The 23,743-nt window shown below is 44.2% G+C and overlaps 2 protein-coding genes across 3 annotated transcripts in view; one reads left to right on the top strand and one right to left on the bottom strand.

The window, feature by feature from the left end:
- The window catches only part of LOC135549063 (protein FAM135B-like), a 63,567-nt gene extending 54,601 nt beyond the window's left edge, over positions 1–8,966 (bottom strand). The window contains exon 1 of the mRNA XM_064979129.1: positions 8,886–8,966. The gene's annotated coding sequence lies outside the window, so the exon portion shown is untranslated. The remainder of the gene's footprint in view (positions 1–8,885) is intronic.
- A 3,823-nt stretch (positions 8,967–12,789) lies between these two features.
- Positions 12,790–23,743, top strand: part of LOC135549830 (collagen alpha-1(IX) chain-like) — a 42,779-nt gene continuing 31,825 nt past the window's right edge. For both annotated transcript variants that reach the window (XM_064980160.1, XM_064980159.1), the window contains exons 1-3: positions 12,790–13,017; positions 17,345–17,430; positions 20,410–20,484. In XM_064980160.1, the coding sequence (XP_064836232.1) occupies positions 12,989–13,017; positions 17,345–17,430; positions 20,410–20,484 (190 nt within the window). In that variant the 5' untranslated portion in view covers positions 12,790–12,988. The remainder of the gene's footprint in view (positions 13,018–17,344; positions 17,431–20,409; positions 20,485–23,743) is intronic.

Raw genomic sequence — 23,743 nt, 5'->3', positions numbered from 1 at the left:
GAGGCTGGGGCTCTATGTGACTATTACAGGTTACATTACTGAGGCTGGGGCTCTATGAGGCTATTACAGGTTACACTACTGAGGCTGGGGCTCTATGAGGCTATTACAGGTTACACTACTGAAGCTGGGACTCTATGAGACTATTACAGGTTACACTACTTAGGCTGGGGCTCTATGGGGGGGACTTGAGTTGGTTACCACTAATATCTCAACCACAACAAGCAAAACAGGCCCCTGGCTCTTCTCTCCCTGAACTTGCTTGTATGTTAAGCTGGCAAATAGACTTGCATTTTAGTAACTGAAATAAAGACAAAACCCAGTACAGTCTTAACATTTTCTTACATAAACCTACAAGTAGTTGGTCGACCTGAAATGGTCTAGAAAGAACATCTGCACTCAAAACATTGATTCAAATGTTCTTCCTTGCCACAATGCTGAGACTGCAGAGTCTGCAGGTAGGCTACCTTCTCTGCTTCTACTTCTGACATCACTACATACACTACATGACCAAAAGTATGTGGACATCTTTTCGTAGAACATCTCATTCCAAAATCTTGGGCATTAATATACACAACAGCCTCCACTCTCCTGGGAAGGCTTCCCACTAGATGTTGGAACATTGCTGCGGGGACTTGCTTCCATTCAGCCACAAGAAAATTAGTGAGGTCGGGCACTGATGTTGGGCGACTAGGCCTGGCTCGCAGTCGGCGTTCCAATTCATCCCAAAGGTGTTTGATGGGGTTGAGGTCAGGGCTCTGTGCAGGCCAGTCAAGTTCTTCCACACTGATCTCAACAAACCATTTCTTTATGGAGCTCGCCTTGTGCACGGGGGCATTGTCATGCTGAAACAGGAAAGGGCATTCCCCAAACTGTTGCCACAAAGTTGGAAGCATAGAATCGTCTAGAATATAATTGTATGCTGTAGTGTTAAGATTTTCCTTCACTGGAACTAAGGGGCCTAGCGGGAACAATGAAAAACAACTCCAGACCATTAGTCCTCCTCCACCAAACTTTACAGTTGGCACTATGCATTCAGGTACATAGCGTTCTCCTGGCATCTGCCAAACCCAGATTAGTCCGTCGGACTTCCAGATGGTGAAGCGTGATTCATCCCACCAGAGAACACATTTCCACTACTCAAGAGTTCAATGGCGGCAAGCTTTACACCACTCCAGCCCACACTTAGGCGTGTGTGCGGCTGCTCGGCCATGGAAACCTATTTCATGAAGCTCCCAACAGTTATTGTGCTAACGTTGCTTCCAGAGGCAGTTTGGAACTCGGTATTGAGTGTTGCAAATGAGGACAGGGGATTTTTATGCGCCTCAGCACTCGGTTGTCCCGTTCTGTGAGCTTGTGTGGCCTACCACTTCGCGGCTGAGCCAATGTTGCTCCTAGACGTTTCCACTTCACAACAACAGCACTTACAGATGACCGGTGCAGCTCCAGCAGGGCATTTGACGAACTGACTTGTTGGAAAGGTGGCATCCTATGACGGTGCCACGTTGAAAGTCACTGAACTCTTCAGTAAGGCCATTCTACTGCAAGGTTTGTCTATGGAGATTTCTGTGTGTTTGATTTTCTACACAACAGTTGTGGCTGAAATAGCCGAATCCACAAACATACCTTTGTATATATATATCTCAGGATCAGAGGGGGATATTACTCAGAGTGTAGCAGCCTATGGTTGCTACTTGCCTATATTTGGAGTGAGTATTTGGAGAGGCATAACTGAGACAACGGGCCAAGCGTAGGTGTAATCTTAGCACAGTCACAGTGCCATGACAACCGGTTAAATGTTTACACACCATCGTCACATGACAGGAAATTAATCTCACACATTCACCTTATAATTAAACATCATCTCATGGGTCAGGCTACAATGAAAGGCAAAGACACCGTCCCTTCGAATAAATACAACGAAACTGGAATAAAACAACATCAGCCAGCAGAAAAGACACTCCTGTACACTGGTATTCTTATATGCCACACAATAAATTAAATAGCTATTTTCTTGGTTTTAAGACCCATTAGCCTAAACGTATTGCTGAGTTACAAGAATACCAGCAGGCCAACACTGGAGTTGTACACTAATCTGTCTCTCCATGCACCGACTGGAACGAGGCTATATGAGATGCATGAACTGCCCGCTTCTTAAAGGAAAACTGTATTTTGGTATTTGTTTCAATAGTCCTTTGTTGACATAGACCCAAAAGGTTTTGCTTGTCAGTACTCAAGTTTTCAACATATGTAACTTTCAAAATACAGAAGTGATCCCCCGTATTATGCATTTTGCATCTTGGGACAATATCAACAATGGACTAATGAAACAATGGATGAATAAATGCCACCATCCTGATGAATAAAGCACCTAGTAAGGAAAGGAGTTGAAGGGCACAGACGTGATACAGAGAGAGTCTGACTGACTGTGTAAAGGAGAGAGGATTATGTAAATCATGTGATAGTGAACTATGTGCCAAGTTCTTCGAAGGACATGAGCTACTGTAGAAATACTTAGTTTAGATTAGTCACACATACATTTGAGGAAGGGTGGAGAGTGGGTGGGGGTTGCATTGACTTGTTCTGTGCTGATAACATGATCTAGTATTCATCCCATGGCTCTAATATACACCGCTCAAAAAAATAAAGGGAACACTTAAACAACACAATGTTACTCCAAGTCAATCACACTTCTGTGAAATCAAAATGTCCACTGAGGAAGCAACACTGATTGACAATACATTCCACATGCTGTTGTGCAAATGGAATAGACAACAGATGGAAATTATAGGCAATTAGCAAGACACCCCCAATAAAGGAGTGGTTCTGCAGGTGGTGACCACAGACCACTTCTCAGTTCCAATGCTTCCTGGCTGATGTTTTGCTCACTTTTGAATGCTGGCGGTGCTTTCACTCTAGCGGTAGCATGAGACGGAGTCTACAACCCACACAAGTGGCTCAGGTAGTGCAGCTCATCCAGGATGTCACATCGATGCGAGCTGTGGCAAGAAGGTTTGCTGTGTCTGTCAGCGTAGTGTCCAAAGCATGGAGGCACTACCAGGAGACAGGCCAGTACATCAGGAGACGTGGAGGAGGCCATAGGAGGGCAACAACCCAGCAGCAGGACTGCTACCTCCGCCTTTGTGCAAGGAGGAGCAGGAGGAGCACTGCCAGATCCCTGCAAAATGACCTCCAGCAGGCCACAAATGTGCATTTGTCTGCTCAAACGGTCAGAAACAGACTCCATGAGGGTGGTATGAGGGCCCGACGTCCACAGATGGGGGTTTTGCTTACAGCCCAACACCGTGCAGGATGTTTGGCATTTGCCAGAGAACACCAAGATTGGCAAATTCGCCACTGGCGCCCTGTGCTCTTCACAGATGAAAGCAAGTTCACACTGAGAACATGTGACAGACGTGACAGTCTGGAGATGCCGGGGAGAACGTTCGGCTGCCTGCAACATCCTCCAGCATGACCGGTTTGGTGGTGGGTCAGTCATGGTGTGGGGTGGCATTTCTTTGGGGGGCCGCACAGCCCTCCATGTGCTCGCCAGAGGTAGCCTGACTGCCATTAGGTACCGAGATGAGATCCTCAGACCCCTTGTGAGACCATATGCTGGTGCGGTTGGCTCTGGGTTCCTCCTAATGCAAGACAATGTTAGACCTCATGTGGCTGGAGTGTGTCAGCAGTTTCTGCAAGAGGAAGGCATTGATGCTATGGGCCGTTCCCCAGACCTGAATCCAATTGAGCACATCTGGGACATCATGTCTCGCTCCATCCACCAACGCCACGTTGCACTACAGACTGTCCACGAGTTGGTGGACGCTTAGTCCAGGTCTGGGAGGAGATCCCTCAGGAGACCATCCGCCACCTCATCAGGAGCATGCCCAGGCGTTGTAGCGAGGTCATACAGGCACGTGGACGCCACACACACTACTGAGCCTCATTTTGACTTGTTTAAAGGACATTACATCAAAGTTGTAATATATATATTCAACTCATCAAGTCATCCAACTAGCCAAGGAACATAACATTGGTGTGACCTGTGTGCTATTGGTACAGTGGTGCGGCAGGTAGCCTAGTCGTTAGAGCGTTGGGCCAGTAACCGAAAGGTTGCTGGATTGAATCCCCGAGCTGACAAGGTAAAAATCTGCCGTTCAGCCACTAAACAAGGCAGTCAACCCACTGTTCCTAGACCGTCATTGTAAATAAGAATTTGTTCTTAACTGACTTGCCTCGTTAAATAATGGTTAAATAAAATGTTTTAAAAAAAAACAGTGGTTGGGGCTGTTCGTATAGTGGTTGGGGCTGTTCGTATAGTGGTTGGAGCTGTTGATACGGTGGTTGGGGCTGTTGATACAGTGGTTGGGGCTGTTGATACAGTGGTTGGGGCTGATGATACGGTGGTTGGGGCTGTTGATACAGTGGTTGGGGCTGTTGATACAGTGGTCGGGGCTGTTGATACAGTGGTTGGAGCTGTTGATACAGTGGTTGGGGCCGTTGATACAGTGGTTGGGGCTGTTCGTATAGTGGTTGGGGGGTTTCATACAGTGGTTGGGGCTGTTCGTATAGTGGTTGGGGCTGTTCGTATAGTGGTTGGGGCTGTTCGTATAGTGGTTGGAGCTGTTGATACGGTGGTTGGGGCTGTTGATACAGTGGTTGGGGCTGTTGATACAGTGGTTGGGGCTGATGATACGGTGGTTGGGGCTGTTGATACAGTGGTTGGGGCTGTTGATACAGTGGTTGGGGCTGTTGATACAGTGGTTGGGGCCGTTGATACAGTGGTTGGGGCTGTTCGTATAGTGGTTGGGGGGTTTCATACAGTGGTTGGGGCTGTTCGTATAGTGGTTGGGGCTGTTCGTATAGTGGTTGGGGCTGTTCATACAGTGGTTGGGGCTGTTGATACAGTGGTTGGGGCTGATCTTATAGTGGTTGGGGCTGTTCATACAGTGGTTGGGGCTGTTGATACAGTGGTTGGGACTGTTGATACAATGGTTGGGGCCGTTGATACAGTGGTTGGGGCTGTTGATACAGTGGTTGAGGCTGTTCATACAGTGGTTGGGGCTGTTGATACAGTGGTTGGGGCTGTTGATACAGTGGTCGGGGCTGTTGATACAGTGGTCGGGGCTGTTGATACAGTGGTCGGGGCTGTTGATACAGTGGTCGGGGCTGTTGATACAGTGGTCGGGGCTGTTGATACAGTGGTTGAGGCTGTTCGTACAGTGGTTGTGGCTGTTGATACAGTGGTTGGGGCTGTTGATACAATGGTCAGGGCTGTTGATACAGTGGTTGGGGCTGTTGGTTCAGTGGTCGGGGCTGTTGATACAGTGGTTGGGGCTGTTCGTATAGTGGTTGGGGCTGTTCGTATAGTGGTTGGGGCTGTTCATACAGTGGTTGGGGCTGTTGATACAGTGGTTGGGGCTGTTCGTATAGTGGTTGGGGCTGTTGATACAGTGGTTGGGGCTGTTGATACAGTGGTTGGGGCTGTTGATACAGTGGTTGAGGCTGTTCATACAGTGGTTGGGGCTGTTGATACAGTGGTCGGGGCTGTTGATACAGTGGTCGGGGCTGTTGATACAGTGGTTGGGGCGGTTGATTCAGTGTTCGGGGCTGTTCGTACAGTGGTTGGGGCTGTTGATACAGTGGTTGGGGCTGTTCGTACAGTGGTTGGGGCTGTTGATTCAGTGGTCGGGGCTGTTGATTCAGTGGTCGGGGCTGTTCGTACAGTGGTTGGGGCTGTTGATTCAGTGGTTAGGGCTGTTGATTCAGTAGTTGGGGCTGTTCGAACAGTGGTTGGGGCTGTTGATACAGTGGTTGGGGCTGTTGATTCAGTGGTCGGGGCTGTTGATACAGTGGCCGGGGCTGTTGATACAGTGGTTGGGGCTGTTGATTCAGTGGTTGGGGCTGTTGATTCAGTGGTTGGGGCTGTTCATACAGTGGTTGGGGATGTTGATAGTGGTTGGGGTTGTTGATTCAGTGGTCGGGGCTGTTGACACAGTGGTCGGGGCTGTTGATTCAGTGGTCGGGGCTGTTGATTCAGTGGTCGGGCTGTTCATACAGTGGTTGGGGCTGTTGATAGTGGTTGGGGCTGTTGATTCAGTGGTCGGGGCTGTTGATACAGTGGATGGGGCTGTTGATTCAGTGGTCGGGGCTGTTCATAGAGTGGTTGGGGCTGTTGATACAGTGGTCGGGGCTGTTGATTCAGTGGCCGGGGATGTTCGTACAGTGGTTAGAGGGTTGAGGGTGGTGGAATAAGATGTCTAACAGCAGACTGAAAAGCATCTATGCTGTCTCCACACGAAGGTCCCCTGTGGTCTGACTACACCCGAAGAGGATGGACCTGGGTGGGTTGAAGTCAGCTGGAAGATCATTGTTTTACCACTTCAGGAATCTGCTGTGTGGGTCTGCTGAAATGCTAGGAGAGTAGACTGTTCACCAAGCGGACAGCTGCATGCAGTGTGCAGTAGACAAAGCACAAGACCTCAGCTACGCAGACCTTCAGTCATAGAAATAAGCTATTAGGAATCCACTGCACCTGACAACCATCAATGACATGAAAATGTCTGAAATCCTTTACTTTATAAGCTCATCTCTTTTTATAATGATATTATTTTATGAATAACCTAACATAGTCTACGAGCATAGAATAACGTACAGTTGAAGTTGGAACTTTACATACACTTAGGTTGGAGTCATTAAAACTTGTTTTTCAACCACTCCACAGATTTCTTATTAACAAACTATAGTTTTGGCAAGTCGGTTAGGACATCTACTTTGTGCATGACACAAGTAATTTTTCCAACAATTGTTTACAGGCAGATTATTTAATTTATAATTCACTGTATCACAATTCCAGTGGGTCAGAAGTTTCCATAAACTAAGTTGACTGTGCCTTTAAACAGCTTGGAAAATTCCCAAAAATTATGTCTTGGCTTTAGAAGCTTCTAATTGACATCATTTTTGTACCTGTGGATGTATTTCAACGTACCTTCAAACTCAGTGCCTCTTTGCTTGACATCATGGGAAAATCAAAAGAAATCAGCCAAGACCTCAGATTCTGTCACATATTCTTGGGAGCAATTTCCAAATGCCTGAAGGTACCACGTTCATCTTTACATTCAATAGTACGCAAGTATAAGCACCATGGGACCATGCAGCCGCCATACCGCTCAGGAAGGAGACGTGTTCTGTCTCCTAGAGATGAACGTACTTTGGTGGCAAAAAGTGCAAATCAATCCCAGAACAACAGCAAAGGACCTTGTGATGATGCTGGAGGAAACAGGTACAAAGGTATCTATACCCACAGTAAAATTAGTCCAATATAAACATAACCTGAAAGGCAGCTCAGCAAGGAAGAAGCCACTGCTCCAAAACAGCCATAAAATAGCCAGACTATGGTTTGCAACTGCACATGGGGACAAAGATTGTACTTTTGGAGAAAAGTCCTCTGGTCTGATGACACAAAAATAGAACTGTTTGGCCATAATGACCATCGTTATGTTTGGAGGAAAAAGGGGGAGGATTGCAAGCCGAAGAATACCATCCCAACCGTGAAGCACGGGGGTGGCAGATTCATGTTGTGGGGGTGCTTTGCTGCAGGAGGCTCTGGTGCACTTCACCAAATAGATGGCATCATGAGGTAGGAACATTATGGGGATATATTGAAGCAACATCTCAAGACATCAGTCAGGAAGTTAAAGCTTGGTCGCAAATGGGTCTTCCAAATGGACAATGAATCCAAACATGCTTCCAAAGTTGTGGCAAAATGGCTTAAGGACAACAAAGTCAAGGTATTGGAGTGGCCATCACAAAGCCCTGACCTCAATCCCATTGAAAATTTGTGGGCAGAACTGAAAAAGTGTGTGTGAGCAAGGAGGCCTACAAACCTGACTCAGTTACACCAGCTCTGTCAGGAGGAATGGGCCAAAATTCACCCAACTTATTGTGGTAGGCTACCCGAAACATTTGACCGAAACAATTTAAAGGCAATGCTACCAAATACTAATTGAGTGTATGTAAACTTCTGACCCACTGGGAATGTGATGAAAGAAATAAAAGCTGAAATAAATCATTCTCTCTACTATTATTCATTTATACATTTAACATTCTTAAAATAAAGTGGTGATCCTAACTGACCTAAGACACGGCATTTTTACTAGGATTAAATGTCAGGAATTGTGAAAAACTGAGTTTAAATGTATTTGGCTAATGTGTATGTACACTTCCGACTTCAACTCTATGTGATAGCAACAAAGTGATTCTTGCTAGGTTTCTGCATACACCGTGTGTAAGAGGGCTTGCCATACACCAGGTGCCACTTCTAGAGGTTCATTGTTATTGCGCTATTCCAAATATTGGTCCAACAGCTCCGCATGTATTGAATAATGATGGGGGGGGGGGGGGGGTAGCTTCTTTGTTTTGCCTAGTACTTAAAATGACAGACATCTGAATTGTGAAGGTGTCAGTCCATCTAAGTTCTGTCAGTAGATAAATCACACTAAATCAACACCCAAACTATTTCAAATGACAAAGCAGCTATGGGTGTTTGCCAAATATTTTCCATAAAACGATTTGCTCTGTATGTGTGTGTATGTGCGTGTGTGTGTGTCGGTGCCTGCGTGCGTGCATAGCAGACACAACGTTCTACTGTTGGTATTTTAGTGCTGCTGCTATAGCCAATTCTGCTATTATAGACTCGTCGAACTTTTAACGGTGACTAAATTATGAGTGGGCGCTTTAACAATTTAGCGGTCTGTTACAATCTCGTCAAAACATTATCCGTTTCACAATACAACAGCAAGCAACAGCCGCCCCGTTATATTCTCCGTCTGTCTCACTACGCTGTGATGACAATGAGGATAGCTACAGTACAATGTAACAAACCTTACCTTGCTCACTGATGCGCTCACCACTGTCTAATTAATATCCACAAGGCTTTGGCTTCACAACCTGCAGCGACACTTTCCTTTCGGTCGGCGGATGTATGATGCCTTCCCCGTCTGTGTTCAGTGTTTATATCGCTGTCGTAAGCTGCTGCTCAACGCTTCTCCTGCTGCTGCTGCTGCTGCTGTTGCCATGGTTATCCATTAAGACCCTGTATCCTCTTCTTCTGCAGTGCAAACCACTAGCTAACAGCTTCCTAGCTTAGCTTACGTTTTCCCCATCATGACAGTAATGTTCAAATAGTCTAAGTGGTGCGCCTGGCCTGTCTCGTGGTTTAGCTTCGTGTTTATCCTATGTCTGGTGGTTGACACATCGTTTCGGGAGAACACTAACAGTGTCCTGCAGTGGCCCCTGCCAGTTTGCGCACTGTGCGTACAATTGACGGGCTGACGTCACTGCCGGTTGAGAAATTAAAACGCCGAACGAGCCCACTTGAGAACTTTCACCAGCACTATCAACATATTTACACAATAGGCTATGTTTACAGTCATTGGATTGTTAGCATTTCTTAGTTTGGTGTATAACAACAAGTAGTAGTATTACGGGATGGAGAAGCAAAATAGCCAAAAAGTCATGGAGTTATGAGTTCAGGACCTGAACTTCAGGTAGGCCTCTGTGCTTCAGTAAACACAAGAAGTAGGAGGGGTGCTCAACACTAATGACAGTAATCCAGTGATAGGGTTTACCCAAGAAAAACTTAAATAAATACTCATTCCTGGTAAACAAGTTGGAACACTCATAAACAGACAAAATATATATGCAACATGAAACAATTTCAAAGATTTTGTTGAGTTACAGTTCATATAAGGAAATCACTCAATTGAAATTAATAAATTAGGACCTAATCTATGGATTTCACATGACTGGGAATACAGATATCTTTTTTTTTAAAGGTAGGTGCGTGGATCAGAAAACCTGTCAATATCTGATGTGCAGCGCGACACATCTGCTACGCATAGAGTTGATCAGGCTGTGCGTACGACCACAAACTTTTCTGTGGAATGTTGTCCCATTCCTCTTTAATGGCTGTGCAAGTTGCTGGATATTGGCGGGAACTGGAACAAGTTGTTGATCCAGAGCATCCCAAACATGCTCAATGGGTGATATGTCTGGTGAGTATGCAAGCCATGGGAGAACTGGGATATTCCAGGAATTGTGTACAGATCCTTGTGACATGGGGCTGTGCATTATCATGCTGAAACATGAGGTGATGGCGGCAGGTGAATGGCACGACAAAGGACTTCAGGATCTCGTCACGGTATCTCTGTGCATTCAAATTGCCATCGATAAAATGCAATTGTGTTTGTTGTCCATAGCTTATACCTGCCCATACCATAACCCCACCGCCACCATGGGGCACTCTGTTCACAACGTTGACATCAGCAAACCGCTCGCCCATATGATGTCATACACGGGCCTGCGGTTGTAAGGCCGATTGGACATACAGACAAATTCTCTAAAACAACGTTGGAGGCATGTTGAAGACAACGTTGGAGAAATGTACATTCAGTTCAACAGCTCTGGTGGATATTTCTGCAGTCAGCATGCCAATTGCACAGTCCCTCAAAACTTGAGACATCTGTGGCATTGTGTTGAGTGACAAAACTGCACATTTTAGAGTGGCCTTTTATTGTTCCAAGCACAAGGTGCACTTGTGTAATGATCATTCTGTTTAATCAGCCTCTTGATATGCCATACCTTTCAGGTGGATGGATTATCTTGGGAAAGTATAAATGGTCACTAACTTTAATTCAGCTCATGAAACATGGGACCAACCACACCCTTCTTATCTAAGGGCCAGAGTTAATATCGTACAGGTTCTACCCATCATTATCCCCCATGCAGCCGACAGAAGAGGGATTGCAGGTGTGTAGATGGAGTCATGTGACCAGTAGCATCTAGAACCATCTGGTACAGGTATAAACACTTCCTGTAGTTATCTATATAGTTATCCATACAGTATGTGCTGTTAGGACCTGCAGAGTGAAATATGTTTTTCTCTCTCAACCAGAAGTCCTGCATTTAGCAAGACCATCATCAGAGCTGGCATTGAGACTGACTGGCTTCCTATCATTCCTTGACAGTGTAAGACAAGGCTACTCATAGGTCACAGTTCACACACTAGTCTACAACAGAAGTAGAAGCATTTACATTGAGTTCTCCGTAAATGGCCCTTGCCAGCAATCTATCAAAACTTGATCTACACACGTTCCATTACACAACACTAAATAAGTGTTTTATTGTCACATACACCAAATAGGCGCAATGAAATGTGTTGTTTTGCAGGGTCAGCCATAGTAGTACAACACTCCTGGAGCATATTAGGGTCAAGTGCCTTGCTCAACATTCTAACCACTAGGCTGCCAGTTGCCCTAGTGTGTTGGACCAACTGAGTTCAAATCCGTCTCCTACGCACAATAAGACTGTATCAACCGGCTGAGCTTAAGTCTAAACGTGTCGTTGTAAAAGCCCAAAAGGTTCCTCTCAGGACGGACCAGACCAGGCTGCTGTCTGGCTTTTGTTAATGTGACTCAGTATGTCATGTGTCTGCTAGTCATGAGGTCTGGTCTGGCTGAATAATCACAAGTTGTTTTGGCTTTTCTCTCTTTCCTCTCCTCTCTCCTCCCCCTTTCTATCGGTCTGTACTTCCATTGAAGTCACACGTTCTCCATTACCTAGATGGACATATGATCACCCTCACATAACTCAGTGGGGAGACTCAGTCAGTCACTGTACTGTAGGCCTATGAAGTTACCCTACGGCAGGAAATGACAACTGTGTTGTAGTTACATCATAATCATTGATTGATGAAATGTAATATAGTATGGAATACAGTATCCTATCTTTGACCTTTTTATTATTGGTTGTAGCAGGCTGCAGTGTATCAGATGTCTTCGAGGTTAGGAATCTCTCTGATACTTGATAGGATAGCTAGATAGTTATTTGATCGACTATTATGTGGTTATGACTAAACATACAGTACTTGAATCAGTTAGGATCAATTTCACTTGACAGAAGAAAAAAATATATATATTTTTTTTTTCCACTTGACAGATATGCAATAATGTACAGCTATGTAATACAACATTTTGTGAGCGACATAATAGTCCATTATTGTGCAATGTTACATTTTCAGGCCTTTTGTAGTTGTCCCTAGGACTTGATAAACAGCTAAACATACAATATATCTATCACCACGTTTTCTAAAAAGCCAATCACACACTCCATTATATAATTGTATTTAACCTTTATTTAACTAGGCAAGTCAGTTAAGAACAAATTAACAGCCTAACCCAGCAAAACCTCCCCTAAACCAGACTACGCTGGGCCAATTGTGCGCCGCCCTATGGGACTTCCAATCACAGCCGGTTGTGATACAGCCTAGGATTGAACCAGGGTCTGTAGTGACGCCTCTTGCACAGAGATGCAGTGCCTTAGACCGCTGCGCCACTCGGGACCCAAAAAAAAAAAGACGTGTAAAACCAAACCACCCTATCTGTGTGGACCAGGACCTTTGAATTACAAAGCAGGTATTTAGTCACTATAGAGGCATTCTTCAGGTACAGTAAAGGACCTACACAATTAAATCCTTCTTCCTCCATCACTTTACACTCTCCTACGGCATCCCTAACCCTAACCTGCAACAGAATTATTAACAGAATTACACACAGCCAACACATATCATTATGGGGCACAGTGAAGGAGAGAAAGAGAGGGAGGTAGGAGGAGAAAGGTGTAACAGGAGGAAGGGAAGGCCTAGAGGCCTCCAACATGTCTTTTAAGTACTGGTAATAAAACCTAGTCACCACCTCCTGAAAAGCTCCTGTCCAATGGGAACCCATTGAAGCAGGTTTTATGTGTCTTCGGCCCCAGTTTGAGCATCCCCACCATGCTCTCCCAGCACCAGGACTGATCTTCAGGGGGAACTAACCTAACGTTCATGTCTGTTGCTCCTTTTGCTCCTCTACCTCACCCACTGCTATCAGTCTGTCTGTCTGTCCGCTGTTAAAGCCCTGCGTTGCCCCTCGTTCCTAGACGGGAGTAAAATATGGAGCACCACTGTGCTCTCTTGACAAGGTAAGAGCTTTTTGAACGAAACATGTATTATTAAAGTAGTTATTTATATGTTGAAGTGGTAATATCTGGGTGGATTGGCAGTGTGTTCCTCTTGACTCTGAACTTGGTGTGGGGAAGAGTTTAGTCAGGTTTACTGTTGTCTTACCGTAATATATGTTTTATTGATTGATTCGTTCTAATCTGAGGACTTGCTAGTTAGAAAATGATGAACAATATGACATTCTCTCAATAGCAGTGTTTGCCAAACATTTCCTCTTGTATCCTGAGCCATTCCAATGTATTGAATGTATTCCAATGCCAGATGACACAATTCCAATATTGTAATGAGAGACTTGGTGATTAGTTGACCAGTGGAATCATGTGTGCTACAACTGGAATGCATCAAATAAATGGAAGGGCTGGGGTTACTAGAGGAGAGATTAGGGAAACAATGCTCGGTAGGAATTAACTAGTTTAATCACTAATACATTTAGTGAGATATTTCATCTGAAAACATTTTTTTAAAGAAAACTTCATGGTTTTTACTGATTTCTAGTATCAGATTCCCCTGAACCATTGACTCACTCTAGAACAATCCGTTCACATCTTTTATTAGAAATGGGAAATAATTTGCTTGAATTTATACGGCCTTGAAATTAACCAGTGATATTGGGGCTGCTTAATAGAAGCTCCATGGCTAAGACAGAGCTAGAACAGCTGTATAATCTGGCACACACACGCACGCACGCATGCACACACACACACACACACACACACACACACACACACACACACACACACACACACACACACACACACACACACACACACACACACACACACACACATACTATAAACCTTGTTTGGTGGGTATTTAAACAGGGGGAAATTAAAGCTGTTAAACCTTAAGAACCAGCCTTCCTTTCCTCCTTACCTCTCCAATGGGGTGGTCAACTGTGTCTTTGTCATGACGTATTGCTCTGTTAAAAAGCAGTCTGGCCTCAAATAGCCCCTGTGGAGACGAGAGTGACACACACACACACATACTTTTGACTTTTATAGTCCTAAAGTTTTGTCCGGGGAACGCTCCCAAATTATTAGCTTACTAATTAAAGCGATTGATAGGTTTAATTTGTAAGGTTGAGCAGCAGAGAGAGTAACGGGGGTCCAGTTGGTGTAATTAAGACAAATGAGGGCAACGGAGGTCACTCCAGGAGAGCTGGAGAGCTGGCTGACTACATGGTCCAGGCTCTGGGACGCTGGAAGACGAGCCCATATGGGTGGCACAGCGAGGAGGCCAGAAAACATTCAAACAAACTCTGGATGCTGGAGATCACACACTGTGCTTTTCACTCCGAGTGAGGGATGACTGATCACAGAGTTGTAATTGCTCTTGATGAAAGAGGCACAATCTTGAAGATGTTTATGTTCTTATCAGTAAGGCCCTTGACCTTTCACGACACAGTAGTACAGACTAGAGACTCTGTCTAAGATGCAGCATATTGATTTAGAATGTCCCCCTGAGAATAGTGTTGTTGAGGTTGTTGCCCTGTTGACTTGGTTTATAGTTTCAGCTGTGGTCTGAGAACATAGTATGGGGAAAAAGTCAAAACACAATTGCTTTTCCAATGATATTTTCTGCAGCTCAAGAGCTGATGTTAAGACCGCTGTCAAGCTTTTCCCAGACCATCAGTGTCAGAATGTTTTTGATGCTATTGCTTGCTGTGACAGTTGATCTTGAGTTAGTTGATCTCTCTCTCTCTCTCTCTCTCTCTCTCTCTCTCTCTCTCTGTCTCTCTCTCTCTCTCCTCTCTCTCTCGCCTCACACTAAAGCTGCTTAACACAACTAGTGGCCATATATGGAAGTGCAGGGCAAGATCACAGTAAAGCAAACAAATTCAGAAAGCTACCTGATACAGATAGTCCAGTGGTTTGTGTTGGTTGGTGTACTGTACTGTGGTCCAGGGTTCCTGATAGATTAATGGGCATGGGTAGATGCAGGGCTGCCAGCCTGTAGTGATTTGGGCAGTGTCCTCCATGGTGAAGGACATATGTTAGTGGCCAACTCCCTCTTCCCTCCCTCCTCTGTAGGGACCTTGCTGAGTAAGCCATTATTAATTGATTAATTTCTCTGATAGCATCCGCCTCTCTCCACCCTGTCTTCCCTATCTCCTTAAAGTTGGAATCTGTAGCGGTGAAACTGCCACGTTCCTTTGCGATATTACAACAACGAAGACGTTACTTCAAACAGCAAACACTTTTTTTCCATCGGACACCATTGCAACTCTTGATAGAACAGCAGAGTATGTACTGCGGCTGTTTTATTCTTGATAGAACAGCAGAGTATGTACTGCGGGTGTGGTTTATTCTTGATAGAACAGCAGAGTATGTACTGCGGGTGTGGTTTATTCTTGATAGAACAGCAGAATATGTACTGTGGTTGTTTTATTCTTGATAGAACAGCAGAGTATGTACTGCGGGTGTGGTTTATTCTTGATAGAACAGCAGAGTATGTACTGCGGGTGTGGTTTATTCTTGATAGAACAGCAGAGTATGTACTGCGGCAGTTTTATTCTTGATAGAACAGCAGAGTATGTACTGCGGTTGTGTTTTTCTTGATAGAACAGCAGAGTATGTACTGTGGTTGTTTTATTCTTGATAGAACAGCAGAGTATGTACTGCGGGTGTGGTTTATTCTTGATAGAACAGCAGAGTATGTACTGCGGGTGTGGTTTATTCTTGATAGAACAGCAGAGTATGTACTGCGGCAGTTTTATTCTTGATAGAACAGCAGAGTATGTACTGCGGTTGTGTTTTTCTTGATAGAACAGCAGAGTATGTACTGTGGTTGTTTTATTCTTGATAGAACAGCAGAGTATGTACTGCGGGTGTGGTTTATTCTTGATAGAACAGCAGAGTATGTACTGCGGTTGTTTTATTCTTGATAGAACAGCAGAGTATGTACTGCAGTTGTTTTATTCTTGATAGAACAGCAGAGTATGTACTGCGGTTGTTTTATTCTTGATAGAACAGCAGAGTATGTACTGCGGTTGTTTTATTCTTGATAGAACAGCAGAGTATGTACTGCGGTTGTTTTATTCTTGATAGAACAGCAGAGTATGTACTGCGGCTGTTTTATTCTTGATAGAACAGCAGAGTATGTACTGCGGTTGTGTTTTTCTTGATAGAACAGCAGAGTATGTACTGCGGTTGTTTTATTCTTGATAGAACAGCAGAGTATGTACTGCGGTTGTTTTATTCTTGATAGAACAGCAGAGGATGTACTGTGGTTGTTTTATTCTTGATGCTGGAGATCCTCACTGCTGTTTAATAAACCAAACAACAGCAATAGCAAATGTTCCAGGGGGCAGCCAGTGGCGCTGTGTCTCCTAATGCGGATCAAAGCTTTAACAGGTCATCTCTCTTACGGAAAAAGACCTCCATATACACCCTCGGCCATCACTCCATACCACCCTGCCTGTCAGCCTTCTGATAGGGCTGAGGAAGGGGCTGAGGAAGGGGCTGAGGAAGGTTGAGTAAAGCAAGGCCAGTGGTGCGGTCTTATTTCTTAGTCTGTGGAGCGGTTTGAGGACACACAACACAATGTTTTGGTTTTATGTAAGTACACATTCATGTGTAAGCCACATGAGGCTGGTGGCACCTTAATTGGGGCAGACGAGCTCGTGGTAACGGCTGGAGCGGAATAAGTGGAATGGTATCAAACACATCAAACACATGGTGTCCATGTGTTTGGTGCCATTCCATTCTCTCCTTTCCAGCCATTATTATGTGGCGTAGGCCTATGCATGACAATGGCCGTCCCGAGCAAGTCATTTTCATTGTTGCTGCTTTCTACGACACAATGCCTGTCGTTACTGTGTGTAGTTTTTACTTCACTATTTTTGTAAACTTACTTAGTATGGACAGACATTTGTACTCTGGAGTTGAGCTAATGTCTTAGACAATGTATACTCATGTCTGGCATCAGTAAAACAACACTCGACTGCTTATGAACATCATCCTGACACAGTTTCCCCCATTACCTGCAAAAGGAGAAATGTATGGGTTCCTGTATTTCTGCCATAACGTGTGCTTGTGTTAACTGATCGTACTGATCTACGTGAGTTGTAATGTCTTTTAATGTGTCGCTACTCTAAAGCTTTATCAAATCAGGCCAGAGATGGTAGACATGATGACTAAAGAAATCAGATCACTGACCCAGCTGTCCTTTCTCTCGCTCTCCCTCTCCCTCTCCCTCTCTCTCGCCCTCTCCCTCTCCCTCTCTCTCTCTCTCTCTCTCTCTCTCTCTCTCTCTCTCTCTCTCTCTCTCTCTCTCTCTCTCTCTCAGGAAGCGACCACGGAACCCAGCGATGTTGCTGTACTCCTCTACCTGCATGGCCCTCCTCTCTCTGCTACTCTCTCCTGCCCTCGGCCGTAAGTTACCCAGATGCCTTCAGGCTCATGATAGACACATAACAGTGTACTACTGGAATATGGTATTTGTTTGCACAACTACATTTGATTTTGGTATCAAAACACACACGTTGTTTCAGGAATACCAAGTCATTCCATTTCATACAAATGCAAATCTAAGATTAAGACCAAAACAGCAGATGTAGTGTAGCCTACTGTACTAGTCTGTAAGATTAATTCAGATAATCTCTAGTTTCTTAATTCTTACAGATACCGTATCTTAATTTGATCCTGTTTTTGTCCTGCACAGCAGGAAATGCAAACTTGTAGTGTATTTGAGGTTTAAAAAGGATTCTAACGTTGTATTTTCCACTTAAAAATGTCAGACTTGATTTGTCCTGACGAAAAATGTTTCAACCCCTACAAAAAAAGTATATTAATTATAATCCACATAATAATTCACATTATTTTCCTAATGTAGAAAACTGGCTCAAATGAAGATCCTACATCTGTTTTAAGCCTCTCTCGCAAGCTGTCAGAGAGATGCAATAACACATCTATCCACATTATGGGATGTTTTTCACCATCAACACAAATACAATACAGACTTGGGGTATACTTACAGTAGTAAAAAAAACAAAATGTTTATTCTTATCACATGTAAAGTGAATACCATCTTATAGCATGGTTTACTGTTGCAGTACAAGCACATGATGTGTGGTCTAATACGTAGCTAGATTACTTTCCTTTTGGAAATGGTCTGCTTATATCCACTAGTCATCCTCATAGCACTCAGTCACATGTGACGGCGGTGTCGTAAAACCTGAGCTGAGGTCCATCTCCATCTACTGCTCGTTTAGCGTAATGAATAGGCTGCTAAAACACATGGGCTTTTATCCCAAATGGCACCCTATTCCCACTATAGTGCACTAATTTTGATCAGGCCCCGTAAGGATCTGGTTAAAAAAAAATACTGCACTATATAGGGAATAGGGTGCCATTTGGGATGCAGACCATGGTATTGGGGAGGGAGTGGTTAACTACTTACAGCTCCCACTGCACAGCGAGAGAAGTGTTTATGGCTAGTAAACACACAGGATAAATACCATCTCACCAAAGTATCTCCTCTACTCAGCAGTTATGGTGGAACCGATAGGGTCTTCCAGATGTGTTGCCTCCACACTCTGCACCTCCGAATGAGCTGAGTCAGGTTATTGACTCTGGGAGTAGAGGCTCGAAGCCCTCCGGCTCCCAGCGTTGTTTCATTACTTCCAGATCTTTGTTTCCTAGTTTCCCCTGCACTGCGTTTTCATCCTCATATCAAACAGGGGGAGGAGAGGAGGAGATGTGTTCTCTGAATACTTTAGAAGTTTCACCTTGAGATGATACTACTACAGTAGAGCAAGGCTCTTCAATGAAACATGATCAAATGTTTTCGCTCTCATTGTTTCAAGATTCACTTAAAGCTTTAGCTGAGAAGGACATTGAAAAAATCACCTCAGGTTTTAGTTACATTACAGTAGCTCTCTTTTTCAATTAATCCCATCCAATGACAGTTAATCCCAGTCAGATATGTAGGTTATAGTACATTAACAAATACTAAAGACACACGACTAATATTATAGGTTACTTAATCACCTGAGAAAGACATTGAGAAAGACATTAAGTTAGTTCTACAGAGAGATTTCCATCTCAATAAATCACAGGTACAGATGTAGCATCTACATTTGAGCCCATTTGCTGCAGCAGGAAAATAATCCTGCAGAAAAAGAAAATGTGAATTATGTTTTTGTAGGGGTTCATACATTTTTCATAAGGGACAATCAAGTCTGAAATTTTAAAGTGGAAATTACGAACTTCAAATACAATACATGTTTTCAACAGGGTGAACAAATTTAGATGCTACATCTGTAGATTAATAAACTGAGAATACCTGTTAGTTTCTCAACAACAGAGGCAGCTGGTGGCACCTTAATTGGGGAGGACTGGCTCATAATAATAGCTGGTATGGAATTCATGAAATGGTATCGAACACATCAAACACATGGTTTCCATGTGTTTGATGTCATTCCATTTACTCCATTCCAGCCATTACTAAGAGCCATCCTCCCCTCATCAGCCTCCTGTGCTCGACAAGCTTGAGCGATATGGCCTTACCCCGATCCACATTCACGCTACAACAGCTACACACATACGTCAACAATATCTTCAATCTGGGCTCAGGGGTAGACTTAATAACATAGTAAATGTAAATCTTGTATGTCGTATGTTCAACATGTTACGAATTTGCAAAGCATACAGTATAATAGCATATAATATGTTATGAATTCCAATTTATTGTGGCTGACATTAGCTAGGGGTTAGTGTTAGATTGCAAAGTAGTCCATGATGAGATTTCAACACGCAACCTTTGAGTTGCTAGATGTTCAGATTATACACCCACCCATCCACCCTTACCAACCACCCTACCTTTGTTTATGCCTTGAGTAACCTTCTGTCTTATGTAACCATACCAAAAGTAACGTACTAATTTGAGTGTCCCTTATTTACATGTGTAATTTGTTATGTCTAGTCTATGAGACCGGGCTGTTCTCTTTTGCATCTGATACTTTACTACATACCTGTGTGTGTGCTTGTGGTATCAAATATAGGATGCCACAGCTTTAAGAATAACCAACATAGAAAAATGAATCCAGAGTATAAGGTGAATTACATTCTTACCATGTTTTCTCACAGTTGCCTGATCTCCCTGTGGCTTTCCCATGGAGTTGGCACTGTGAAGTCAGTGTTTGGTTGGTGGCTCAGTTGGTAGAGAATGGTGCTTGCAATGCCAGAGTTGTGTGTTTGATTCCCACGGGGAACCAGTACAGGAAAAAGTACATGCATCCCCTCCCTTCTGTAAGTCGCTCTGGATAAGAGTGTCTGCTAAATGACTCAAATGTAAATGCTGTGAACGGAAACATCCTAATCAAGCTTCTGTCTCTGTGTGTTTTCCATCAGAGTTAGATCTTAACAGGTTAGATGGGGACACAGCTGTCTGCCCTCCCATGAGAAATGGACAAGATGACCTTCCAGGTAATGTATAGATACTATGACTATGACTACTGTGAATATGCGTACTAACTTAGTCCTCTTCATCCCTGGTGGGACATACTGTAAAACAGCAACAATTTGCTTCCGGTATGTCTTTGGCCACATCTTGCTTGCGCCCTGTCCCATGAGATGTGGATATAGTTTATGACGTAATCAAAAGGAGACCTGCATGGGAAGACATATTACATATCTCAACGTTGTATCAAACAGTACAAGACATCTCAGGAGGTCTGAGCTAGTAGTTTTGCGATGTCTTTCTGTAACCAAGTCTTACCTCACATCAACAGACCAGGTCAGAAGGAGCTCTGTCTGGAGCAATAGTTTAACACTATAGTCCCTGTGGTTTTTCTCTTTGCTAGACAGCATAGACTTACATTTTAAATGCCCAGGACCACCAAACCACCAGCCTTGGTTTACAGAAATCCCTGAGGAAGCAAAATACAGAACATCACTAAGCTAGCTGCTGTGATTGCTTAGTGAACTAGGCTGGGCTGTCAAAATGCTTAATGGCTTGAGACACGTTTAGATTTCAAATGAGCCACATAAAATATTCCGCTGAAGCCTGATAGATTTTAGTAGGAACAATTCTAGCTCAGCAAGATGTTAATTGTGTACCAGCGCCCTGGTAGAAACAGATGCATTAGCTGCCTTCAAATCACATGGTGTGCAATGTGTTGCAGGCAGGGAAGGTACAGGCCTACGTATAAGAGAACAACTAATGAGAATCATATGTTAGTCATATCACTGCACCCTGTTTTGCATACAGATTATGAAACCAGAATAAACCGTTAAACATAGTAAAGTGGGGAAACACTGACATTCCAAAATGTCCACTTTCTATAAAACAGTGGTCAGATGAAGCAGACGCTAAACTACAGGACTTTTTTACGAGCACAGACTGGAATATGTTCTGGGATTCTTCTGATGGCATTGAGGAGACACCACATCAGTCACTGGCTACATCTATAAGTGCATTGAGGACGTCGTCCCCACAGTGACTGTGCGTACATACCCCAACCAGAAGCCATGGATTACAGGCAACATTCTCACTGAGCTCAAGTCTAGAACTACCGCTTTCAAGGAGCAGGACTCTAACTCGGAAGCTTATAAGATATCCCGCTATGCCCTCCGACGAACCATCAAACAGGCAAAGCGTCAATACAGGACTAAGATCGAATCTGTTACAGGACTACACCGGCTACGTTAATAGTCGGATGTTGCAGGGCTTGCAAACTATTACAGACTACAAAGGGAAGCACAGCCAAGACCTGCCCAGTGACACAAGCCTAATTTAATTTTTAGAACACACTCAAGAATCTCCAGAAGCTAACCAGCTAACTAGCTACAAGCTATTTAGTCATTGTTTGTTTTTTAACCTGGATAACACTCGCCAGTCCAGCCCCCCGGCCCCATCCACCGCTGCCCCCTGGACTCTGATCACTTGGCTACATAGCTGATGCACGCTGGACTGTCCATTAATCACGGTACTCCATTCTGCTTGTTTGTTTTATCTGTCGGCCCCGTTGCCTAGTCAATGCCATTTTACCTGCTGTTGTTGTGCTAGTTGATCAGCTGTTGTCTCACCCACTGTTTTAGCTAGCTTTCCCAATTCAACACCTGTGATTACTGTATGCCTCGCTGTATGTCTCTCTCAAATGTCAATATGCCTTGTATACTGTTGCTCAGGTTAGTTATCATTGTTTTAGTTCACAATGGAGCCCCTAGTCTCACTCCTCATACCCCTGATACCTCCTTTATCCCACCTCCCACATAGGCGGTGACCTCACCCATTACAACCAGCATGTCCAGAGATAAAACCTCTCTCATCATCACCCAGTGCCTGGGCTTACCTCCGCCGTACCCGCACCCCACCATACCCCTGTCTGCGCATTATGCCCTGAATATATTCTACCATACCCAGAAACCTGCTCCTCTAATTCTCTGTCCCCAACGCTCTAGGCGACCAGTTTTGATAGCCTTTAGCCGCACCCTCATACTACTCCTTCTCTGTTCCGCGGGTGATGTGGAGGTAAACCCAGGCCCTGCATGTCCCCAGGCACCCTCATTTGTTGACTTCTGTGATCGAAAAAGCCTTGGTTTCATGCATGTCAACATCAGAAGCCTCCTCCCTAAGTTTGTTTTACTCACTGCTTTAGCACACTCTGCTAACCTTGATGTCCTTGCCGTGTCTGAATCCTGGCTCAGGAAGGCCACCAAAAATTCAGAGATTTCCATACCCAACTATAACATCTTCCGTCAAGATAGATCTGCCAAAGGGGGAGGAGTTGCAGTCTACTGCAGAGATAGCCTGCAAAGTAATGTCATACTTTCCAGGTCCATACCCAAACAGTTCGATCTACTAATTCTGAAAATTACTCTCTCCAGAAATAAGTATCTCACTGTTGCCGCCTGTTACCGACCCCCCTCAGCTCCCAGCTGTGCCCTGGACACCATTTGTGAATTGATTGCCCCCCATCTAGCTTCAGAGTTTGTTCTGTTAGGTGACCTAAACTGGGATATGCTTAACACCACGGCAGTCCTACAATCTAAGCTAGATGCCCTCAATCTCACACAAATCATCAAGGAACCCACCAGGTACAACCCTAACTCTGTAAGCAAGGGCACCCTCATAGACGTCATCCTGACCAACTGGCCCTCCAAATACACCTCCGCTGTCTTCAACCAGGATCTCAGCATCTCAGCGACCACTGCCTCATTGCCTGTATCCGCTACGGTGCCGCAGTCAAACGACCACCCCTCATCACTATCAAATGCTCCCTAAAACACTTCTGTGAGCATGCCTTTCTAATTGACTTCCAGCGCCGACAGAGATGGCCGCCTCGCTTCGCGTTCCTAGGAAACTATGCAGTTTTTTGTTTTTTTACGTGTTATTTCTTACATTAGTACCCCAGGTCATCTTAGGTTTCATTACATACAGTCGAGAAGAACTACTGAATATAAGATCAGCGTCAACTCACCATCAGTACGACCAAGAATATGTTTTTCGCGACGTGGATCCTGTGTTCATCTACTGCATCCTTATGTAATACATGTAGCACTAGCCACTTTAACTATGCCACTTTGTTTACATACTCATCTCATATGTATATACTGTACTCGATACCATCTACTGTATCTTGCCTATGCTGCTCTGTACCATCACTCATTCATATATCATTATGTACATATTCTTTATCCCCTTACACTGTGTATAAGACATTAGTTTAGGAATTGTTAGTTA

The sequence above is a fragment of the Oncorhynchus masou genome, chromosome 12 (genome assembly GCF_036934945.1).
Source record: "Oncorhynchus masou masou isolate Uvic2021 chromosome 12, UVic_Omas_1.1, whole genome shotgun sequence".
Taxonomy (NCBI): domain Eukaryota; kingdom Metazoa; phylum Chordata; class Actinopteri; order Salmoniformes; family Salmonidae; genus Oncorhynchus; species Oncorhynchus masou.
This window is presented reverse-complemented; position numbering and strand designations above follow the sequence as displayed.